The following is a 22,826-nucleotide window of genomic DNA, read 5'->3' as shown; positions in this document are numbered from 1 at the left end:
AGTAGTAGAAAATGTCTTTGCATCTTAACAGTGTCTTCATTCTGAATAGTATCTCAGGAGACAAACTGTCTCAAGTAAGAAACATTAAGTTTTAAATTACTATGACAGTTTAGGGCTCAAGGCAGTTTAGAAGAGTTTTGCTGCTTGACCCTGCTTTTCAGTTATTTTAACTTGGAATTTATTTTTTTTAACCTATTCTCCTGGAAAGTCAGTTAGCCCTCCTGATTTAAACTTGTATGTCATTGTTCTTAAGTGCTATCTGTGCTATCTATGATTTTTCTTTAATTGTGGTTGTAACTCTGTAAGGGTATCTTTAGCCATTGCATTGTGTATGCTAAATTCTAATTCTAAGAAGGGGTGCTAGCTGGTGATTTGTGCCAGGGGTCTTTTAAGTTCTGAAAGGTTATGCAGAAAAGTTAGACCTCTTGAGTTTAGATTGTCCATCAGAGCTAGTCATATTTATTTCATCATTGGGAAAATGAACATCTTAAATTTTGTCCTCAGTGATACTTGTATTTTCAAAATACAGATACTCTCAGTGGTTTGATTGTTGTCCTGATTTCTTCCATCTACCTTAAAGAGGAAAACAAAACTTTTTAGACAGTTTTGGCCAGTACCAGAAGCAGAATAAGTCAAAGGCTGGGTTGATAATTAAGAACTTAATCTAGCCTATTAGGTTTTAATTAATGGAGTGGGGTGTGTGTGTGTGTGTGTGTGTGTGCGTGCGCGCGCTTAAACACAGGAGGAAAATAGAGATTGGTTGTTTGAAGTCTCACAAACATTTTAAGCCTGAAAAAAATTCAAAACAAAATCTGAATTTTGTAGAAGAACTGTGCATGGCGTGCATTACTTGTGTGGGGAAAAAAAAAAATGAACAAAGACCCTGAAAGGACCGTCTTCCACCACATGCTTTTTTTTTTTTTTTTTTTTTTAAATTTTTTTTTCAACGTTTATTTATTTTGGGGACAGAGAGAGACAGAGCATGAACGGGGGAGGGGCAGAGAGAGAGGGAGACACAGAATCGGAAACAGGCTCCAGGCTCTGAGCCATCAGCCCAGAGCCCGACGCGGGGCTCGAACTCCCGGACCGCGAGATCGTGACCTGGCTGAAGTCGGACGCTTAACCGACTGCGCCACCCAGGCGCCCCTCCACCACATGCTTTAATGGGTTAGCATAATAGGCTAGTGCTAAAAATTAGGACGGCTGATTTTTGTTATCCTGTTGGGTCCGTGCTGATGCCACACCCTTTCTGGGATTTGACAGGCCACCTTTTCCACTCACCTAGATGATATGCCAAATAAACTGAAGTTGTCATGCTAATGTTTTAAAGAATGGTTGTGTTTCCTCAAGCTATAGGAGGCTGAGGGTAACAATGAAATATAAAATGCTAATATCATCACAGCTTCTGTAAAGGAGATCATAGGCTGAGAAATAATTTTAATTGAAGGGTTAATTTCACTGAAAATTGAATTGGAGGATAGAGAAGGAACATCTGAAAGGACACTTATATATGTGATATTGGGCATATATTAGAAAGTATGCTAAAAGTGGCAGGTGTACTAGAGCAGTGGACTGAGGGACAAAAACTAGGATTCTAGTCGCAGCTCTTTAAGTTTTTATCTCTGAGTCTCACCTTCTTCCCATTAGTGAGAGGAATAGGTTAGATTATTCCTGGGGTTTATCCCAGCTCCAGTTCAGTTTTTTTATGAATGAATTCTTCAGGTGGTAGAGTCAAAGTATTATATATTTGAACGTAAATTTAATAGATAAGTAAAAAATCACTTTGCCAAATGTTTTTGGTCTTACAATAAGTTGATTAAAATGTTATCATTATTTCCATGTTAACCCCATTCAGTGAGATGAAAACTTTCAGAACATTTGCAAAATGACTGTGGTTTTCTACCATAAGTGTCAGAGTACCATATGTGCTAAGGGGCATGGAGGTGGGGAGTACATGATGGGCTGCTATGTCACTTGTAAATTGAGAACTGCTTATATTGGCTTTTACTATTAAAGTTCTGCTGGCTTTTAATATATACCTTTTCAAATATATTCATGTCTGAGAGAGAGAACTTCTAAAAACATTTTGTGTTTAATTTTTTACTATTATCTCTTGAAGGAATCTATAAGAAGGTAGAGCAGTCCACAGTACTAGCTATCCAATAGAAACCAATAATTAAGTCCAAGGATACAGGTTTTTGTGGCAAAATACACATAACATGAATGGCATTATTTGGCTGTTAGTTTAATAGTCCAAATATTAAGCATAGAATTGATAGGTCCCAGCACAGGCGTCATATTTGCTGCTAACTACTCTATTACCAGTACAGAGTAGTGGTGAAAATCAGTAGCCAGCCAATAGGATTCCTTTTCTGTCTTTGAGTCAGTGGGACTTGCCTCTTACTCCCATCCCAATAAAATGAGTAAGTATTGCTTGTAGACCCATTTCCCTTGACAACTTCCATTCTCAGCATACTATTTTCTCAGATCCTTGTCTTATCTTTAAGTTGCTGACCATGGTTTTAGTCTATGCCAAAGCATTTCATCATACGGCCCTAAGAATATGATAGGAGAAGGTCATGCCTGACATGGGACATCTGGAAAGCCCCAAGAAGCAAGACTATTTCTGCAGGCTGTCTTTGATAGGAGACCAACTCTGGAGGAGCTGTTAGGATCATCAGTTACTGGTTTTGGTTTACATTTAAGTGGGTGCCTAAATAACAGTACTTTGTAATATCTCAGGTCCCTGTGCTTTCTCTTATCCAAGGCTCTGGAGGGCCATCTGCTGGGCTAGACAATGGCTTGGGAGGTAGAAGCTGGAATGAGGAGGAAATCTCACAACTTGTTGCTACACACTAGAGCTTCCATCTGCTGTGGGTTTGGATTGGACCACTGCTTTCTAGTTCTGCAAATCAGGGAAGAAAATGTATAATCGGTACCCTACTAATCCCTAGGGCCCTCCATTTATCTCTGCCCTTTTCTAGTTGCAAAAGCATAAGATTCATAAGTGTGGGAATGTACTTTGTTCATACTTATATTCCTAATATCTGTCCCTTCTACTACTCTATGTCAGAACAATAAAGAAGGAACATCTAAAAGAGTGAGGGGGCTAATCCTAGGATTCATTCTAGTTTCGCTTGGGAGCTGTAGTTTGAAAGTTACCATTCAGGCTAAAAATGTTTTAATTAAAAGTTGTGTAAAATTATGATTGGTATGATTATAATACAGCATTTATATAAAGTATAAATTATAGTATAATGAATCCCTATGTACCCATCCATCCCTTCTGAGAAAGATTTTTCTATCTCCTGTTGTCACATACTAATTAAATGGGCCTCTTCTGCCTTCCATCCAGTTAAATGAATGGCTCATAGAATGTATCATTCTTGAATCTTCTGTGTTGAGTGTACAACCTGCATTCTTTGGTTATCACTTATGGTATTGGGTAGTATTCTGAGCCTTGTAAGTCATAATCTAATATTACTGTTCTCAGTAAATACCTTTGTTAGCCTTAAAACTCTTGATGTTTTGTCTTTCACTGAGAAGTCAAGCTCCAGCCCTTGAGAATTGTCTTAGGAAGATCATTTCTGAATGGTCTTAGTCTCTAACAAAAATGTATTATTCTTGGTTAAACATTTTATTCAGTGGGAATAACTTCTGAGTGTCATGTAAGCCTTGGGAACTGATAAGTTGAAAGCTTTTACTTTGACTTAAATAGGATTATGTACAAACTTTGAAACTATGAAGGAAGAATTTTAAACTTATACTTTTGAAAGCATTCAGTAAGCTATTTTTTTAGCATCTGTGTTTTACTACAAAATTAATCCTGCTGCCTCTTTACCAGTTAGGTCACAAGGTTGTTTTAAAAGGTCCTAAAACATGCACCCACTGTAATGTACTGGGTGATAACTTCTAGTGGAAAGCTATTCACTGCACTTATGCAAATTAGGTGGCCCTTTCACTTGCTTTTATTCCATTCCATAGAAGTACCTTTGTGCCTCTGGAGCTGAGCACAGGCCTTTGAGTTCAGTCTTTGTGAAAGCAGAGAAATTCTCTATTTGAATATTTGACGTGTATGAGATTTTTCAATCTTTGGACATAAATAAGAATATGTTACTCCTCTTCATTACTTTAAAGGAAGGGACTCTCATTATAAATATGATAGGGCTTGTTCACTTTATTTTCAAGTATCTGTTGGGATAATTTTCACTTTTCTGGCTGCCTAAAGTGACCACACAAAATATAGTTTCGTTCTGCCTTTTAAACCTAAGTTGTAGATTATAGATACATTTTCAATGTGCAAGACAACAGTAGGCATTCTTGTTAAATTAGTTCGAGAAATTCATTTTATTTTGTACAAGGTACGATTCCTCTGCACAGTGAACAAATATATTACAAATCTGGGTTATTTAAAAAAGTATTGCCATTTCATAGTTTCACTTATGCTATTGTACAATAATAGTGTTTTCTTTGTTTGAATTGTATGCACATCACTTTGAGTGAAAACTAGTTTCTGTAAAATAATCACACAGATCTTTCCAAGTTGCCAATAAAATGCACAGTGCTCATATATAGGTTGACCACGAACCTGTGTGTGATAGTGCTAGACGGAAGTTCCTAACAGTTGCTCTGTAAGATTCAAATGTCTCTTACCAGTAACTCCTAGATACGTGAAGGCAGCTGTTGTCAACACAGATTAATCACACCCTCTGCCTTTCCCTTCTCTGTGCTGCCTAATATTAATTGCATTACATTTCTTTAAAAAATCATAGAATGCCAGAGCTGAGGGGTTGTGAGAGCTCCCTTACTCTCTACTTCTCTCCTTTTTAATACACAAGGAAGAAAGGAGTCCAGAGAGGGCAAGTAACTCTCCTGACCCAGCGCTTTAGCAATTCCACCATGCTAACTACCTCTTGCCGAATTTTGCCCATGAGATAGTTGGCAAAAAAGAGGTGAAACCTGAATGTTGCTGCTGGTTTGCAGTTTGCCAGGCAGCAGTTACTGTACATGCAGGGTAGGGGAAGAAGATAAAACCTGGGATTCAGATGAAGTTTCTCCTGGCTGATCTGACTTCGCCATGCTTCTTGATCCTTGCTTTACAAAGATAATTGAGCACTTTGCTGCCCTGACATACTGAGGTAAGTCTCTTATCTCTATTTCTTCCTATGTATGTATGAGACATATTTACTTGGGTCTACAAAGGAATTTTCTAGTATTTCTATTTTGTAAGGCTTCAGTGGAAAGGAAATTTGCTATTGCTGATCACTTGCTCCCATGCACACATGCAGCATTCATGTAAGTATTCTATATTTTCCCCTAACGATAAAATTTGCTTAAGCCTTGTGTGAAGTGAGGGAGGGGGATTTACTCATTTATTTCTTTTCTTGCTTTTGCTGGTTATTGCCCAAACTAATGGGTTCCATGGCAGACTTCCAGGTTGTATCAAGGGCCTCAGAACTACACTTCCTGTAGCAGCTATATGCCAGCTCTATACCCGTTGAGTCCCTCTTCTGTATACCTCTTTGGAAGGAATTTTTACTGGCTGGACTCTTATCAGAATGGAGTAGTATACGGGTGGCCTTTAGTTTCCTCGGTTTGCCCTTATGGTCTTGAATTCTTGTGAGGCGGTCCTCTTTTTTAGGGCTTGGGAATTGGCTCCATTTTGACTCCTGAGCTCCTGTCTACCTGTGTTTACTACTAGTGGGAGGTATGGACACATCCAAATACTGGGATCTGGAGCATGAGCTCGTTTTGATACGTTTTTGGCCCTCTGAGTAGGTGGTGGTTTTCAGTAGAAACACTTCATACCCTTATATGCTGTTTACTGTGAAGTTTTACATCATGTTACAGCACCTGATTACAGTCTTTATTTGATCATTTCATTTCCATCAAGAAGCATAATGTACTTTAAGCAGACTGTTAAACTTGCTGTATCCACTTTTGTCCAATTTCCTCTACACTTTTAGGTCCTATACTATATCAAGCTCAAGATTTACAAAGAAATGCTTGAAAGCAAGTACTCGTCTGACTCGAGGAATGCCAACCAAATAAATATGGGAGGCCAAACAGCCGTTGTTAGGGATGCTTAATTCACACCAGTCTGTGACTGATTGCTTAAAGCATCATCTCAGAGTTCTAGTTCATCTGGAATGACTCAGGTATTGGATGGAGTAAGGAGACATGACAAGGCCAGGACTGGGCAATGTTGTTGAACCTTGAATCAGCAAGATTTGGTAAAGCTGGCCTAGAAATCATTGTTGTAGACTGAAAGAGGCTGCTGCTGCGCTTTGGAAAACTTTCCCCCTCCTACTACCACGAAGGGCAGAAGAGGGAAAGTTCATCTGTATTTATTAAAGTCTTACTTTTAAAAAATTGAAGTTGTCAGTATTAGACTGTACGCTGTAATCTTGGCCATTGTGATGGGTGGATCAGACATACACGTGTAGGTACTTTAGCGGTGATATTAGCAGTTTGTGTTTGTGTATTATTTAGGTAATAAAACAGGTGGAAGGTAACAGCAACCAAAAGTACATACACATTTCAGGTGCTTTAAAGTAATCCATTCCCCTCCCCAGTTTCCCCTTCCCCCTAGGAAGTTTGTGAAACCTATGCTACGTGTTTTCTTAAGCATCATTTTCAGATGATTAAGTATGTCAATATATATATTTAGCTGATGTTCAGTAGCTGTATCTTAAATGTTTTAAAAGATCCTATATAGTCCTGGGCATTTTGGGTTGGGTGTGGGTGGGTGGATAGGATTTGCCTTTGTGAACAGACCTTTTGAACAATGACCCCAGTCCCACTTGGAAGCTCTTCTTTAGTTCCAGGTGAAAGTAATAACTAACACGCAGCTGAAGTCAGTCTGTGTCATTATTTCAAGTCAAGGGATTGTCTTCTTTCAGAGAGTCAGAATATTCAGCAGAGCACATTGCAAGAGAGAGGCTTCTCTCTTAAGACTGCTTGTCCTGGGAGGGCCCATTGGCAGGGCTTTGTCTTACTGGGAGGAGGTCATAATGACCAGGAATATGGCTGTTCCTAGGTAGGTCGTATGGATTCTGGATATAGCTGGAGTTATGACCGAGGCCTTCTTGGACCACACTGATTGTGGGCTCTAAGGAATATAGTGAAAAATGAGTTCAGAGAACAGATTAGCTTTGGTTGCCTTGTTGGGGGGAAAAGAGTTCTATTTAACTTGATAGGGAGAGAAGCCAGGGATTTATAAATCTGTGATAAATATATGAGGGTTATGACTGAGGCTCATGAAATGGAAAACCTAAGTGAGTATACTATTAGAATCCCAGGCTCTGGGTCAAAACCAAGAGGTTTAGAATATCCTAGAGGTAGGAGTGTCATCCACAAGCCCAGAGACATAGGTGAAACGAAGAAGGTGGGAGACGGTGATTTAGAAACTTGCCAAATGTCTGTTCTGATTGTTTTCTTTTTTAAACTGGGATTTGTATCAGCAATCAGTTGAAGTGTGTGTGTGTGTGTGTGTGTGTACGTGTGTGTATGTACCCACTGACTCCCCACCCCCAGCATTTCTGATTCATACTAGTCCTGGTGTTTTTTTAAAGCACAGTTAATACGAGAATTTGATTTTCTGCGTGAGAGAGGAGGGTAGTCCTGGGAAAGACCGTTCGCCTTGGATTCCTTAAAAAGCAACAAAAGAAGGGTGTGTTTTCAAGACCAGGTGAGTGGAGAGGGCTTGTTTGACTACGGATACTGCACTATTGCCCTGATTTCACTAAGTTACTTATTTGAGACACCTACCAACTTCATATATATTTTTATTAGATGTCGACAAGGATGGTATATCTGTGTACGGAGACCCTCTGTGCACAGGCGACTTCATTTCTACATAGCTGCTTTCTGGAAGCTTGCAGGTGAGGATGGGTGGGTCCTTAATTGTGGCGTAAGGGTTTTCGCTGCTATTCAAGGAACAAGTGCTAGAACTGCACACGGATTCTTTCATGTAATCTGTAAGGCAAGAAAGATTTCTTAGGATGTGAGAGGACATAAGACTTAATTTCAATACCAGAAACAGATTGCAGTTTATGTGCCTTCAGGATCCTAGAGCTGTCAAAGCCTATGATAACCCAAGATTTCCTTCTTAAATATGTTGGAGTGGTTTCCTAGGTAGGGAGAGTTCTTTTCTTAAAGAAACCTACATTTTTGGAGGGACAGGAACATTTTTGCTTTTGGCTGTCAGTTCTAGCACCAGAACAGGATTATTTTATGGTATCTGTAATGCGCTTTCACATCTATTATTTACTTTTTTACAAAATCCTTCAGAGATGGTTGATAGTTTACATTTTATAGGATGAAGGCCCAGAGAGATGAAGTGACTTGGCTGATGTCACATAAGCTCATAAATAGCAGTGCCAAAACTTGAATGCATGCCTTGGGACTTCTTGGCCTGTTTGTTCTGTGATATCATTCTTCCTCTGAATTCTTTTTGATGACTAAGAAGCTTAGATTCAAAAAGAAGTAGGTGTGTGTTTTGGCACAGGTGTGGGCAACTTTTAGGCAGCAAACTTTGGCTGGCGGCATCCCTGCTCTTGAGAAGGTTGTGATCAGAGGTGGGGCTGACTGAAGTGTAACAGAGATGTGAAAAGCACCTGGGTCTCAGGCTAGCCTTTGGAAAGTTCCTGTTTTCAAGTAAGCCTCACAGCGTATCCCTGGGGTCACTTACCTTAGTTCTTGTGAATGCTAACTGAAACCTATTTTGACAGTATCTTTTTCTGATACCAGGAGAACTGCTTCCTCTCCTGCTGCCTGTCTAGTGCATCATCCCCAAGACTTCAGGGTATGTTAGCGTACAAAAGGATGCAAACTGATTTCCAAATATGAGGCAAAGTAACTGTGGCTCACTGGAGGAAGAAAGTGTTTTCTTTGCGACCGGGAGTCACAAAAGGAAGGGGAGCCCCTCCTTCAGCCTGAGACTATCAGTGCAGCTTCTAGATCTTCCCAAGTGAGGCAAGACTGTTCTGATGGCCTTTAAAAAGCAGTTGATTCTCTCATCTGGCAATTCAGGCCCTCATTCTGTGAGGATCTGCCAGCCAGGGGGTCTAGAAATAAGCATGGAGTTGCATGACTTGTCAGTCATGAGTGGTCTTCAGAGGTCTAAATTTCTATAAGTGGTAGCAGATGGTGAAATTTCTATATTTCTCAGCTTTAAATTTCTGTAAGTGGTAGCAGATTGTGAAATTCTTGGACAGTCTTCCACTAGAACCATCACATGCTTTCTGCCTCCAGCTTGTGAGATTAATGAAAATGTAAAAAAAAAAAAAAAAAAAAAATTGATCATTGTAACTCATGGGGTGACTAGCTGTTCCCTTAGGTCCAAGGAGAGCAGAACACTCCATGTGGATGCAAGTTGAGATGTTTGCTACCACTAGCAGTCTTTTCTCCTGTAACAGGTGACTGGGTGGGAGGGGATCTCCTTTTCTGCTAGTACAGGGTTACCGATGTTTGTTTCAGAGGGTAACATTTCCTTAATCTTGTACAAAAGTACATTCACCCATTAATTCATTCAAGTGTTCACAACACCTGTGATCTAGCTTAGAACAATAATTCTTCTCTCTTCCCCTTATTTATTGCTAATGAGGAAACTGAAGCTTGGAGTGAGGAAGTGACTTCCCCAGGGTCACACTGCTCATCGGTAGTAGAGCATGCTCCAGAACCAGGCTCAGAACATTTTCCATCTCACCCTGGCCCACAGGTAGAGAGAGGATGTTGGCCTTGGTCCCATTGCAGATTGTGGCCTCTTTGTAGCATATAGAACCCAAGAGAGGAGTAAGAGAAAACATTCTTGCTAGACAATGAGCAGGCCCAGCTGTTGGTGAGGCTCTCATGAAGAAAGGGGGATGCAGATCCTGTGAGTCCTGGGCCACAACCTGCCCAGAGCCACATAAAGCTGCTTCTACTGAGTTGTTTTCTTTTTTTCTTTCCTTTCTTCCCTCTTTCCTTCCCTTCCTTCCTTTTTACTACTTTGTTTCTTAGTACAAGGGCTGGAAGTATGTCCAAGAACCCCAGCATAGTCCATCGGTCCCACTCTGGTCTCTGAACTTGGTAGCCAAGGAGTAAGGCAGTACTCAGGACTCAGAGCTGCTAACGAGCTGAGACTAGAATTGCTTAAAGAAAGGCTGTCTCCTGAGTGAAAAGTCCTAACACCCCACCCCTACCTTCTCACCCAGACACATCCTTTTACTTTGATTGGTGGGTGCCTTAGTTGCATGTTTTCTAAAACTTAAGGAATAGCAATAGAAAAGGTAGCCCTTATAGCTAGTATCTTCACTCCATTTAGGTCATTTGAAACTTGTTACATCTGTGAAGAGGGCTGGACACGAAGGACTAGGATTACTACTTCAGAAATGAGGACAGCGAAGCTCATAAAGTTTGCTTGATGCTCGTAAGTGGTCAAGTTACGACTCAACTCATCTTCTCTGGTATCTAGTCATGGTGTTTTCCTCCTTCCATCTGGTTACTTGTGCTGCTGTTCTGTATCTTCCAATGCAAAGTGTAGCTGCAACAGCTTTGTTTTACCCTCAACGAGGAATACCTTCTATCGATGGGGGCCAAGCCCTGCTGGGAGAGAAAGGCCAAACTCTAAGCTTTTGGTGGATATCCCATGATCAATTTATTTGTGGCAGTGGGGGAGTCTTGAAGCTGTAGCGCAAAGCTGAAAAGAGCCACAGTCAGCCAGTAGTGCCCCTCTTCTCATTTCCACCAGAAAAATCAAGGCTGCCTTCAAATTTGGAGGTATGCAGTAGTCTCCTGCCTTCCCCAATCCACAGGGATACTTGTCCACGACCCCCAGTGGATGCATGAAACCACAGATGGTACTGAACCCTTTATATACTGTTGTTTTTTCCTTTGCATACATACCGATGATAGAGTTTAACTTATAAGTCAGGTACAATAAGAGATTAACAATAATAGAACAATTATAACAATATAATGTAATAGATGTTATGTGAATGGGGTTTCTGTCAAAACACTGTACTGCACTCACCTTTCTTCTTGCGATGGTGAGGTGAGGTGAATGACCTAGGCATTGTGACAGGCCACTATTGATTGGCCTTGATCATGTGCTTCTGGATCACTGTTGACTACGGGTAACTGAAACCACGGAAAGCAAAACTGCAGGTAAGGGGGACTACTGTAAATAGTTTGCTGTGCAGCAGGGGATGCACCTAAGTGGATGAAAGACAAGTTGGGGTTCGGGGAGGGGATTCGTTTTAAGGAGAAGCTGTATCTCATAAAGGGCCCAGAGTGAAAGAAAGGATGGAGAAGCATGTATGTGTTGAGGTGGGTGAGAGAGGGTGTTGGATAATAAAATCATCTGGATTCTATTTTGGGGAACTGGAGGGAGGAAAGGGCCAGGCTAGCTGAAAAACTTACACTTTAGAAAGCTATTCTTTTCTCCAGCTGAGTCATCTACCTGCCTGCCCTCAGGGAGGGTGGGGTAAGGGGAAGAGTAACCTCTCTCAGGCACTTCCCCATCCTTTTACAGCCCCACCCTACACTAGCCAGTCCCTGCACTTCAGGGCATTTTGCAAGGAAAGGGGAAGCCTCAACCAAAGCCACCTAAGCTTTGGAGAGTCACTCCTCAGCGGCCCGTAACTAGCATCTGGACCAAAGACTTAGCTTTATAATGCCTTAGCATTTTTTCTCAGGGCCTTGGAAATGAGCCTATACCTCTTCATTTTATAAAGGAAGCAGCAAATCCAGAGAGGGGAAATGACTTTCCGAGGCCATCCTGTAAGTAGGATCTGATCTGAACTGTGGGTGGGAACCTAGAAGGCTTTTAGGTTCACACTAACATCTAGGTAAAGCCAGTATCTCTTAGAAAACCCAGACACTGAACATCTGTTTCTTCTCAGCTTATTATTATTATTTAGTCACACTGCTTTTTTTCTTCCTGGGCCCTAAGTTGGCATTCTTTTCTTCATTGAGAGACCAGGATATGGGGAGAGGAAAAGGGAGATTTCAGGGTCAGAAGGAGAATCACACTGACTGAAAAAAGTTTTCAGGAGGTCACTGGACTCCTAACTAATCTTGCCGCCCAAGGTAACTGCAAGGAGAGACGTGGAAGTTGGATTAGTAAGGAGCATACAGGTAGTTTCCCTGAGGCTGCAACAGTGGGATTCAGGATTTCAGGATAAAAGTGATGGAGCGTACTGGGGAGGATTTCTTCTGTAGCACCTTTAAATGCCTGACGGATAAGGAATTGAACACAAGGCAGTTTGTTACAATATCATTGTGTTGAGGGGGAGAATGGGGAGAGATGGACAGGTGTTTAGGGGTAAAATGGGGTTAGTGCAGCAATGTGTGTGGTGGTGTGCAACTCCAGGATGACAGTGAGTGGAGGTCTTCAGTAAGTAACAAGGATTAAGGTCCTAGAGGGGGCCTTAGAGATGGGGCTAGTTACAACCTCATCCTTGGAACAGAGGTAGAAACCAACACTCAGGAAGTAACAGTGTGACCTAGTCAGTGCCACACAGTAAGAACTAGGAACAGAATCCAAAACTTACAGGCCAGGCTCTTTCCCACTGAGTTCAGAGAACACTCAGACTCTTACTTAGGGTTCTCATTTGGTTTGGCCCAATAGTTTTAGAAAGTAATCATTCCTGGTACAGACTAGCTTATTAAATGTTTATTGGGAGTTCAGCCAGTTAGTGGGGTTTATTCCATAACTTTGGCAAATAGTTCTGTAAAGTTCCAAACTGTGACATTTCATTTTCCTCTTTTTGAAATCTCTTGTTCTGATGTGTTGGTTCCTAACATCTGGTGGCATATTTACCTAGACAGCCTTCTTTTCTCGAATTTAAAGGATGTTTATAGCCAGAGTGGTAAAACAAAATCTGGCCTTCCTTGCACTTATAGGCTCAGATACATGATCCCACAAATGAGGAATGAATGACGCTGAGGCAGAGACCCTGCCCTCCTTAGCTTTGTTTGACATTTATGGTTGCGAGTCTGAAAGCAGTTACCCTAATCATAAAACAAAGTGCATAGGAAAGTTGGGTGCTCATTTTATTGAGGTGTTTGGGCCTGTGTGAGCTTATTCATGCCTGAGTCATGCATATTTTGAGAACTGGGAAGTCTCTAAAGAGAGCTTTGCTGTCCAGATCTTTGAGAAAGAAACTCACAGTGATAAAACAGTAGAGCTTTCTTTTCTGTTTGTAGCCTCACTACTGTAATGGTACTTGCCTCCATTTGGATGGTTTAAGTTAATATGCAGAAAATGGCCAGAATTGATGCTCCTAGGGGAGTAGTGTCCTTTGGCTGGCCAGGAGCCTAGGGGTTGACCTCTGTCCTCAGATTGTTCTCTTGTGGTGTGCACATCCTAACGTGTTCTTGGAGACTTGCCCTCCCTGCTTTAGTATCGCCTACCCCTAGCTCACCCCACTTCTAATAACCAAGGGCTATAGATTATAGATGACTAGCTCTTCTTATTTAGGAAATAGTTGTGTCTCAGGTATAACTAAGGCTCACTCTGAAAGACCAGAACCAGTAATTGAGGAATCTGGGTCAATCTAGATCAGTGGTTCTTAAGTGTTAGTTGGGTGATGTGCTGCATAAGAATATCCTGAAGTACTCATTACAAATGCGGATTCCAGGGCTCCACTCTAGATCTGCTTCAGAGTCTTGGGAAGATGGGGTGTGGACAACTGTTTGTTTAACAAGCTTTCCAGGTGATTCTGGTGCACAGCTAGATCTAGGATATATCCATTGGAATCTTTGCTGTCAGCCATCTCTCTCAGTGTGGTTGAGACTCCTAAATAGACCTCAAGAGACAAAAGGACAGCCCTATTACATTAGTACAACCCTCTACAATATGCAAAAAACACTTCCCATAATGTGTTTTTTTTTTTTTTTTTTTTTTATTGGCTACTCATGATAACCTTATTGGACAATAGGACAGGTATAAGTATCCTGACTTTGCAGATGAGGAAACAAGGCCTTGGAGAGCTCCCAGTCTAAGGTCACCATTAATATTTGACAGAGTAATAAGTGACACAGTTTCTATTTCACACATTCTGTTACTTAAATGTAGGGCCTAAGCCCAGGGCAGGACCTGACCTTTATCTTTGGCTTCACCCACAGATGTCCTAGAAGGATGATCCACCTCGAATTTCCCATGTGCTAAGGATTAGTCCTGACTTTCCCTGCTTTCAGAGGCACAGATGTCAAGGGTGGAGTACCATACGGTATTAACACTAGGTATTATTTTCATTCCTTGTGCTCCAGAAAGCCAGCAGGTGCAGGGTGGCTTTCCTCACCAGCACAACGACAGGAGGCCTCTGGGGCGGGTAGATTGACTTTATTTCAGATTTTATAATCAATTTAACTCATACTAATTGGTTGGATAATGACATTCTACATTTCCGAAGACATTTAGTTGGCATCTATAAAAAACCCACGAGCGCTTGCTAAGCAGGTGCAACTTAAATCGAAATATAAATTCATTATTATTATGATTGCTCCTCCTGAGCAGAGCTACCCAGCAGCCCCAGGTCCTGTGGTCTTTTTACTTTTTTGGGGAATGAGCGGAAGAGATGTGCGCAGTGTCTCTGGTAGAATTCCTGGTCATGTCAGATCTGCACTCTTTATCTTGCTAAGCCCTTTCTAATGGGACGTCAGGATTGGATACTCTACCTTTGAAGCCTTTGTCCATAATGTATGTGTTCTGACGTCTGTCCATTCCACAAGCACCTGCATTAAAATAGTGTAAAGAAAGAAAAATGGGGTGAGTGAGGTTTACTTGGACTGCATACATTTTTGCTTTATTTTTTTCTTGCCTTTTTTTCCTCCCCTACCCATAAAATTAGCTAAAGTGCTAGAGAATTATTCTGGGTTTAATCTACTCTAAATCATTTTGACCAGGCAGGAATTCTTACAGGGATCAGAAGTATTAGCGGTGAGCTACAGCGCCCCCTGGCATATGCAGCACTGTGCGGTCCTCAGAGGCAGTTCTCATGACACCCGCAGTCACTGTAGGTGAAGTTCCAAGCTCCAGACTTACAGGATAAGGAATGAATCAGTACCAGTTCCTAGCTTGGGGAAGGGGTGTATGACATTCCAAATCCCAGTTCTGTTGGATTTTGGAATGGGGTTGAAGACTGTTTCTTACCTCTCAGCTCTGGTCCTGCCTCCTCTCCTGGATCTGATGCTCAACTGAGGGGAGCCGGGGAGGGAGGTGGACTGGTGGCTGAGATTCTTGATTAGTTATCTTTCCAGGATGTACGGTCATTTCTATTCATAGTCTCTCTTAGTTACCCATTTTTGGGGGTGGACCATTTGCACAAAACAGAGGTGCCTTTGACAAGTATTACCACTGTTTTCAGTCTGAAAGATTTTTTCCCTTTTGGCTGTCACAATTTATCCAGCTCCTGCAATGCATGGTCCTTAGCCATAGCCAGATTCAGGACATAAAACTTCAGGGACCAAACTCAGCTTCTTTGCTGCTGGTGATACCAGAGAAGAAGCTGTCTGGCATTTTTAGGTTGAGACTGTAATGACTCTGGTAATTATTTTCAGCTTTTAACTGAGTCATTATTTTTCAGCGCTTAACTGAGGATACAATACCAGGCAAAAAGGCATGCAGCACATAATGACTCAAATACAATTTTGACTCTTCCCTGTTTCAGACACTGAAGACCAACCCACTACTATTTGGATACATCCCTATACCATAACTCCTCCACAGAGTTCCTAAGTTGAATTTGTAGGAATCTATTCTTACCTGCCTGCCTTCCACACATTACTGAGTGATAGGGCAGAACCAGTCCAGGTTTCCCCCTAGGTTGCTGTTCTTCTAAAGGGCCTGCAGGTACCTGTGTCCTTCAGAAACATGACTCAGAATCTGTATCCCTGGCCTCAGTTCAGCTCTTTATACCAGACAAGGGCTTCCTTCACCCTCTGAGAGGGAGGGAGGCTAGGCTAGGCTGTTAACTTTTCCCTTTTCTAGAGCAGGAAGCAGAGGCCCACAGAGGGACAGTCACTTACCAAACACAAAAACCAGGACCTAGATCTCCCTAACTATTTTCTCCCATTGGCCACCAGCCTGCCTTAGCGTAAGCCAAAAAATGATAGCATGTGGTGGCTCTGGCTGCACTGGTTGAAGAGCGAGATCTATAATGCGGGGAGAAATGTGGGCTGAGCCCAGAGGATGCTCCCTGTGGAAAGAGATGCAGGGTGGTGGGGGTGGGGAGCAGGAGGATTATATTTGGTGGGGTTGCTGAGAAACCAGACACGGCCGAGGGGGCCCACAGCCAAGAGCACAGCCTCCTAGGTATAGACTCTGAGTCTTTGCAGCCCACGACTGCTCAACAGGCAGATGAATTCAGAACCTTTTCTCTTCTTAGTGCTACTGCACCCAGGGACCTGCAGGGGTTGGTGGAGCTTCATTTCCTTGAGCTCTAGAAACCAGCTAGAGCCTGAGGGCTGTCCAGTATGCTAAGGCCCTGCCCTTGAGGGGCCACTTTGCAGGGAGGCTACATTCTCTGCTGATTCATTGTGCTTACTCCTAGGGCACCTACTTCTGTAACTCCTACCCACATTCTCCCATAGCAGGACTGACTTTGCCAGTCTCCTTTTTTCATCTTGCCCCAGCCACCAGCTTTGAGTCTAATACAGAGCAGAGAGGATGTCGGTTGACACCTCCTTGCCCAACCTCTCCAGATCCCTGCTCGACAACCCTACCCTATGATCTCGGAGAGCTTGGCCTGAGCCACTGGTGGGTCTGGAGTCTCTCTGTAGGACAGTGGGCTTTTAGACCAGAGAGCCAACTCTCTGTCATCCACACCCACAGGGCCCAGAGAACCCCAGAGGTGCTCCATCCTCAAGTTCTCAATGGTGTGGGATTGTAATCTGTGGTCTATAGGGAGTATAATTATGATGTGTCCCCTTTACCTAATACCACAGTTTGTCTATATCCAGTGACCATGATGGGAACAGAAGGGGTGATGGGGGATGGATCCAGGCAGGCTTCCTTTAGATAGGGTTTTGGGTTTGTAGACTAACCATGTTGGGAAGAGGGCCCAACAGGGAAAGATCTGGGACCATGGCCGGTAAGTCTGGGGCAGGAATGCGGGGTAGGGTAGGGGGTCTAACCTGGTGAGTGTGGCTCAGCGGGGCGGCTGAGGTGTCTAAGTTCAATGTAGAAGTCCTCGGGCGGGTACCTGGCCTCCAGGGCACTGATCTGGAAATGGGAGTCTAGTGAGAGGAATGACAGGGAGGAGCCATTATTCCCAGGGCCCTGGTATGGCAGGGTGGGGAGTATGGAGGGGGTGAGGGTCAGGGTGGGGCAGGTTAGAAGGAATTAGGGCCCCTATGGGTAGTAGCCAAAGGGGCTAGGGCCAGGGGGATCTGCTAGAGTTGAGGCCATCGACCTTTGCTCCCTCACCCCCACCCCTCCCTACAGGAATTGGTGCCTACCAGGACATCAGGGCAGAGGAAGCAGTCCTTGAAAAGAAGTACTTTGGCAGGGCCTGGCTCAGGGAAGGGTCCCTTTCTCAGATGGTGAGTGCATCTTTTGCCTGCATCTGGAAGTCCCACATCCAGGCTCTAGCTGTCTCCTTTGTGGTCCCTGGGTCATAGCCACCCTCTCCCCTGATATAAAGGGCATCCTGGGCTTCCTTTGCTTATAAGAGCTGAAACCAAGGCTTGGGTTTCCTCCCTGTACCACTTCTCCATGGGGAACCCATGCTCAGGATTCATTTAACCTCCCTTGGAGTTAGGACAGGGCCCCTTTCCATGTGGAAGGAGGAGAACAGGTGGGACATGATGGCAGGAGACCAGACTCAAAGCACTACTGACCTAACACGTTCACAAAGCTGTATGGGGTCCAGCCTGCTGTTTCTCTGTCAAGGGACTTGTTACTGAGCTGTTTGGAGAGTAGGAGAGCAAGTTAATCCCTTTGCTCCCAAGGTGCCCCTGCCCAGCCTTCACTTTGCCCAGCCTTGTGCACCCACCCCTGTGACGATCCTGACCCACCTATGTCTTAGATCGTTGAGGGAAAGGAGGAGCTACATGTAGCATGGCATGGCCGAGACCAGTGGGAGCGGAACCTGCCCCCTTCTAAGCTGTCTGGCTGAAATTGTAGGGTTTGTGGCCCTTAGGACAAAGTAGGGCAGGGTGAACACAGAGCCAAGAACGGGGCGGAGCCTAGCTGGCTCTGACAGGGGAAGCAGGTCAGGTAGGTGGGGCTGAGCTGTAGAACAGGCTCTCCAGTGTCTTAGCTGCAACACGAGGCCATTTTCAGTACAAAGAGAGGTGCTGAGATTGCAACATCACTGTCACCTCTGCCACTTGGCCGTGTGTGAGTCTTCCTTTTGTATGAGCAAGGGAAAGCCTCAGCTTTGGCATCATTTTTGCCTCTAATCTGCTGTAGCCTTGATGTGGCTCTAGTTAATCAAGGACCTTGTACTAAGAAAATCCAGATTCCTTGCCCTCAGCTTCCAGCTCCTCAGTTAAGCCTAAAGCTGAAGCTGGGAATGAGAGTCTGAGCTGAGGAGGGGAAGAAAGGGCCAAAGCCGTGGGGTTGATGGCTACAGACTTTGCTTATGGGCCTCAAGGTACCCTGCATACAGCACTCCCATTTCGTAGGAAAACTGAGGCTGAGAGCCTGTGGAAGAAAGTAGCCTTGGTGCTGGCTTGACAGTGGTTGCCGCTGGGGTTGAACTGTGTGTTATTGTAAAGGGGTTCAAGCTGTGTTCTACCAGGTCTGAGGACTGGTGGACATTTTCTGTGGGCCAGACTGGGAGAAAGGATTCCCAGAGCTCTAGGGCAGAGGCTTAGACTATGAAAACCGCTTCTGTCTGTGTTCCTCACACAGGAAAGATGATGCAGGAAGCCAGGAGGCCTGGGATTGCCCTCCTAATGGTCCTACTGTATGTATACATGTGTAGTTGTGTGTGCACACGCATGCACATGCTTAGGTGGGTGTCAGGAGGAGTGCAGCATGAGCCTTTTCATTTCTGAACCTCCCGCTCTGCCCAGTATGGGTCTGGCACACCAGGGGGACTCCCTACACATGGGTGCTGAGACATCCTTACCCAAGGCCCTGTGATTGTAAGAGGAGGTCTTGCCATTAGCCAGGGTTATGCTGGGAGCTGTGATGGGAGGGCCCTGTCGAGGGTGGTGCACACCTGCCCTTGAACGCCTGTGGGTCTCACTGTCAGTGGGAACACTGGCTATGGCTGATGTTTGGGTTTCATGTCCCTTGTGTTGGTTCTGATTGCAAAACAAATGGTTGTGGGTAGGTAGTTGTAATGTGTATGCCAGATATTAGGACGTGAGGGGTACCTGAGTAATAGTGATTACTCTCTAAGGTGCTGGTTGCATGCATAGTGTCGGAAATGGACTGTAGTGATCGGTGGTAGGTGGGGTAGCATGTAGTGTTTTGATTACATGTCTTACATGGCAAAAGTGACAAGGAGGCTACATGTGATTACATGGTGATCACATGGGTTGGTACCTGTTCATTACACACAGGTGTGCGGGTACATATCCGATTGCTGCTGTAGGTTGGTTTCATGTGATGTCTGCTGGTTACGTGGCACTTGGTTCTGTGTAACCTGCTGGCTTCCTGTCCTATGCTTCACAGAGTGTTTACATGTCCCATGGATCACAGGGCTGTGTTTAATGTACTGGCAGTTGGTTCCACATGGACCCTCCAGGTGGGGTGCAGTTCCTTCCTTGGACAGAGGCAAGGGCTCATTGGGAGGATAGTGGGTGGGGTCTGGGGAGTCAGGGGCCCGGTACCTTGGTGGGGCTGTTCCTGTCCAGAGTGCTGGCCTGGCTGGTGGCAGGCCCCCCGCACGCCAGTGCGTGGTAGCTGGAATTGGAAAAGCACTGGGCATGGCTGCTACTTTGAGACAAATCTGGGAAGAGAACAAGGTGCCATACCATCATACTCCTGCCCTTGGCGTCAGAACACCCCAATAACACTTGGGCTGGGCAGCTTTGAGAGTGCTCTGCAAAGAGAGACTGCTAAGTCCCCCATCCCCCAAGCTTTCTGGCATCCACTCCCCCCACAGAAATCTGTAGGGCCTCATTTGCCTCTTCCTTCATGGTGTCCCTCCCTGTAGGATGCAGGTCAGGCTCGCCAGTGTGGAGGGTGGCCCCAGCAGCTAGAGCATGGATGAGGAGTGCTGGCTCGCACAGCTTCATATGTCCCTCAGTTGCTACATAGCGCTGTGCTGACCGCCCCCCCCCCCCCGCCTCCCTCCAGTGTTACATCCCAGGAGTGAGGCCATAAAGAGAACCCCTCTCTTCTTAGCCCCAGCCCTGCCCGCTTGTGGATTCCAGCACCCCTCCACGGTGTTGGGGAATTCCAGTGGAGTGGTGTGGGAAAACCAGCCAAACTTACTCATTATAGTCATAGAAGGAAATCCCCAAATCATCGCTGTGGGCTTGGGATTTCATCAGGGGATATTTGCTTTGGCTGAAACTCAGGGAGGCGTGCAGGCCAGGAGCTCCCTGAAGGCAGGGTCTGCACCTGGGCCACCCCTGTCTACCCTGCAGCACCTAGCATCGAGTGGGCATGTGGTAGGCAGCCCTTAGCAGGAAAGGGCTGAGGTGATCTTGGTTTTCTAAATCCGAGATGCAAGCGGCTGCAGGTCAGCCATAAGCTGGGAGCCAGCTGGAGGGAGCAGTCATCCTTGTGTTTACCTAGACAGGCCCCGCCTCCTGTGGCCCAGGGCTGTGGGCAATGTCAAAGCATTTTGACCTCAACTCTTTAAGTAAATAGGAAGCCAAAAGCCTCATTTTAAGGCAGCAGTCCAGGGTTCAGGAGATGGGAAGGATCTGGCCCAATAGCCCCACCTCCACCCCATTCAGACTCTAGATAGAATACCCGCTGGGGATACTACCACATTTGTGGACCTACTGGGCCATTGCCCAAATTTTCAGACTCTCCCCCTACCCTGAGCCAGGCACCATCCCCTTCCACTGGATTAACAGGGCGCTCCTAACTCTGGGAACTGGGAGGGAGGGTTGCTCTGAGGCCTTCACCAAGGAAGCAAAAATGGAACAGGGCTCGGACACAGCCCCAGGCCAGTTTCTTGAGGCGGCTCAGGCACTGGGCTGGAGAGGGGTTCCCTTGGAGAGTTTAGGAAAGTTTCTGTTTAGTATGGGTGTTCCTGTGGCCAAAGCCTGGTGAGAAAGATGGGAAGCTCTGGGGAAATGGAAGGAGGTTCCTAATCATAGCTGCTTCAAGCTGGGCACCCAGGAAGTGACATTCCCATAAAACCCCATCTACTTTTCCTAAGTAGGTTCCTGCTCCCCACACTCATTGTCTCCAGGAGCATCTGACCATCCATCGCCTTCAGGAGATCCTGCAAGCACGACCACCCACCTCCAACAATCAACCTGGGTGTCCCCAAGGATACCATGTGACTCTGGGGTGTGTGTGTGTATGTGTGGGGAGGGGCAGGAGAGGTGAGGCTGGGGGCATAGTCTTTACCTGAGAGTGAGTAGTCCGTGCTGGTCATCCTCATGGCAGGTGTGTAGGAGACACGGGGAGCCAGGTCACGGCCTTTCTCTTTCTGTCGCCGCCGGCGCCAGGCGAACAGGCCCAACAGCACCACAATGAGGAACAACAGGAGGACGATGCCTGTGACAGCACCCACCGAGTGCCGCTCTGCACCCAGCGCCGGGCTGATCTTGGTGTAGGGATTCAGCTCCTCCATCATGAGGGCAGCTGTGAAGGGAGGGAGGACACGAGTCTGGGGGAGGCCTCTTGCTCTTCAGATCTTGGCCCAGGGCCTAGACTCCTCTAATGTTAGGAGACCTGGGTTCTGGTCTTCGGCCCTATTCTTCAATCCCTGTGTGATCCTGTCCCTCACCGCGCCTGTGTTCTTCAACTGTCTACAGCAGATGGACTTCCAGGGTCACGACCAAGAACAAATGTGATCACGGATGGCAAATAAAATAACAACAAATGTGTACTGAGTACTTTCTTCGAAAAATGGGTTACAGATACTAACTCATTTTATCTTCCCAGCAGCCATATGAGTAAGGACTATTTAATTATTTCCCTTTCACAGATGAAGAAACTGACTCACGGTAAGGTTAGATAACTTGCCCAAGATCATGTAACCAGTAACTGGTAAAGTCCGGTTTCTCCGGAGTTCGGGAGAATGGCACTCGGTGCATCTCCCTGCTTACCAGCTTTGTGACTCTGAGTCCTCAGTTTGTTCATTTGTAACATGGGGACAATAATCTCACCCTCCCCAGGGAACTGTGAGCACCATAGGACAGACTGGCAAGAAAGCGTGCCATTGTGCCCGATGACTGCCCACAGCATCCCTCTTGATGATACATGAATGGGCTAACTCTTCACACTGCTGCCAAGCCCATGGTGGGGGCATCCTGCCGCCCAGCAGAGGCTAGACCTTTCCTTGGCTATCAGCAACTGGGTGAACGGAGCTAGTCAACATCCTCGGGGAAATGTGCTGCATTATCATTCTCTGTGATCATCAGAATGCAATAGAAATGTCTTTTGGGCCCCTTCCTGTTAGGTGGATAACTGAGAGCCCATTATCATTCCCCATCTCAAACAACAGTGTAATCCCTTATTTGCACCAATTCACGAGGGGTTTTTATGTATACAAAATCATTTATTGAGTGCTTGCTTATGTGCCAGGCACTGTGCTGAGTTCTCTACTATCATCTCAACCTGGTCCTCATAATTACTATGGGGTGTCCTCTGACTATAGAGCTGGAGCCAAGGTTGAGCGCCTTTGGACTCCTTGGCCCTCAACAGAACCTCGTGTTGTGTTGGAAGACAGATTAATCTACCCTTCCTACTTTGC

The 22,826-nt window shown here is 45.0% G+C and overlaps 1 protein-coding gene and 1 long non-coding RNA gene across 4 annotated transcripts in view; one reads left to right on the top strand and one right to left on the bottom strand.

Moving 5' to 3' along the window:
- The first annotated feature begins 1,157 nt into the window (after positions 1–1,157).
- Positions 1,158–21,957, top strand: LOC115515783. Of its 2 annotated transcripts, none has more exons than XR_003969408.2 (2): positions 1,158–11,763; positions 21,285–21,957. It is a non-coding gene; the product is annotated as an uncharacterized LOC115515783 (long non-coding RNA). The 2 variants fall into 2 exon arrangements; XR_003969407.2 differs by having other exon boundaries at positions 21,282–21,957.
- The window catches only part of MEGF11 (multiple EGF like domains 11), a 286,338-nt gene continuing 270,462 nt past the window's right edge, over positions 6,951–22,826 (bottom strand). The window contains exons 20-27 of one of the 2 annotated variants that reach the window (XM_032593616.1): positions 21,476–21,712; positions 19,774–19,892; positions 17,827–17,893; positions 17,446–17,552; positions 17,122–17,209; positions 14,665–14,721; positions 7,771–7,977; positions 6,951–7,111 (exon numbers count right to left, since the gene is read on the bottom strand). In XM_032593616.1, the coding sequence (XP_032449507.1) occupies positions 6,951–7,111; positions 7,771–7,977; positions 14,665–14,721; positions 17,122–17,209; positions 17,446–17,552; positions 17,827–17,893; positions 19,774–19,892; positions 21,476–21,712 (1,043 nt within the window). Of the gene's footprint in view, positions 7,112–7,770; positions 7,978–13,736; positions 13,794–14,664; positions 14,722–17,121; positions 17,224–17,445; positions 17,553–17,826; positions 17,894–19,773; positions 19,893–21,475; positions 21,713–22,826 lie in introns of those variants that run through there. The other variant, XM_030317888.1, reaches the window with a different exon arrangement.

Source organism: Lynx canadensis, chromosome B3 (genome assembly GCF_007474595.2).
Source record: "Lynx canadensis isolate LIC74 chromosome B3, mLynCan4.pri.v2, whole genome shotgun sequence".
Lineage (NCBI taxonomy): Eukaryota > Metazoa > Chordata > Mammalia > Carnivora > Felidae > Lynx > Lynx canadensis.
Note: the sequence above shows the minus strand (reverse complement) of the source record. Positions and strands in the feature narration are given on the sequence as shown.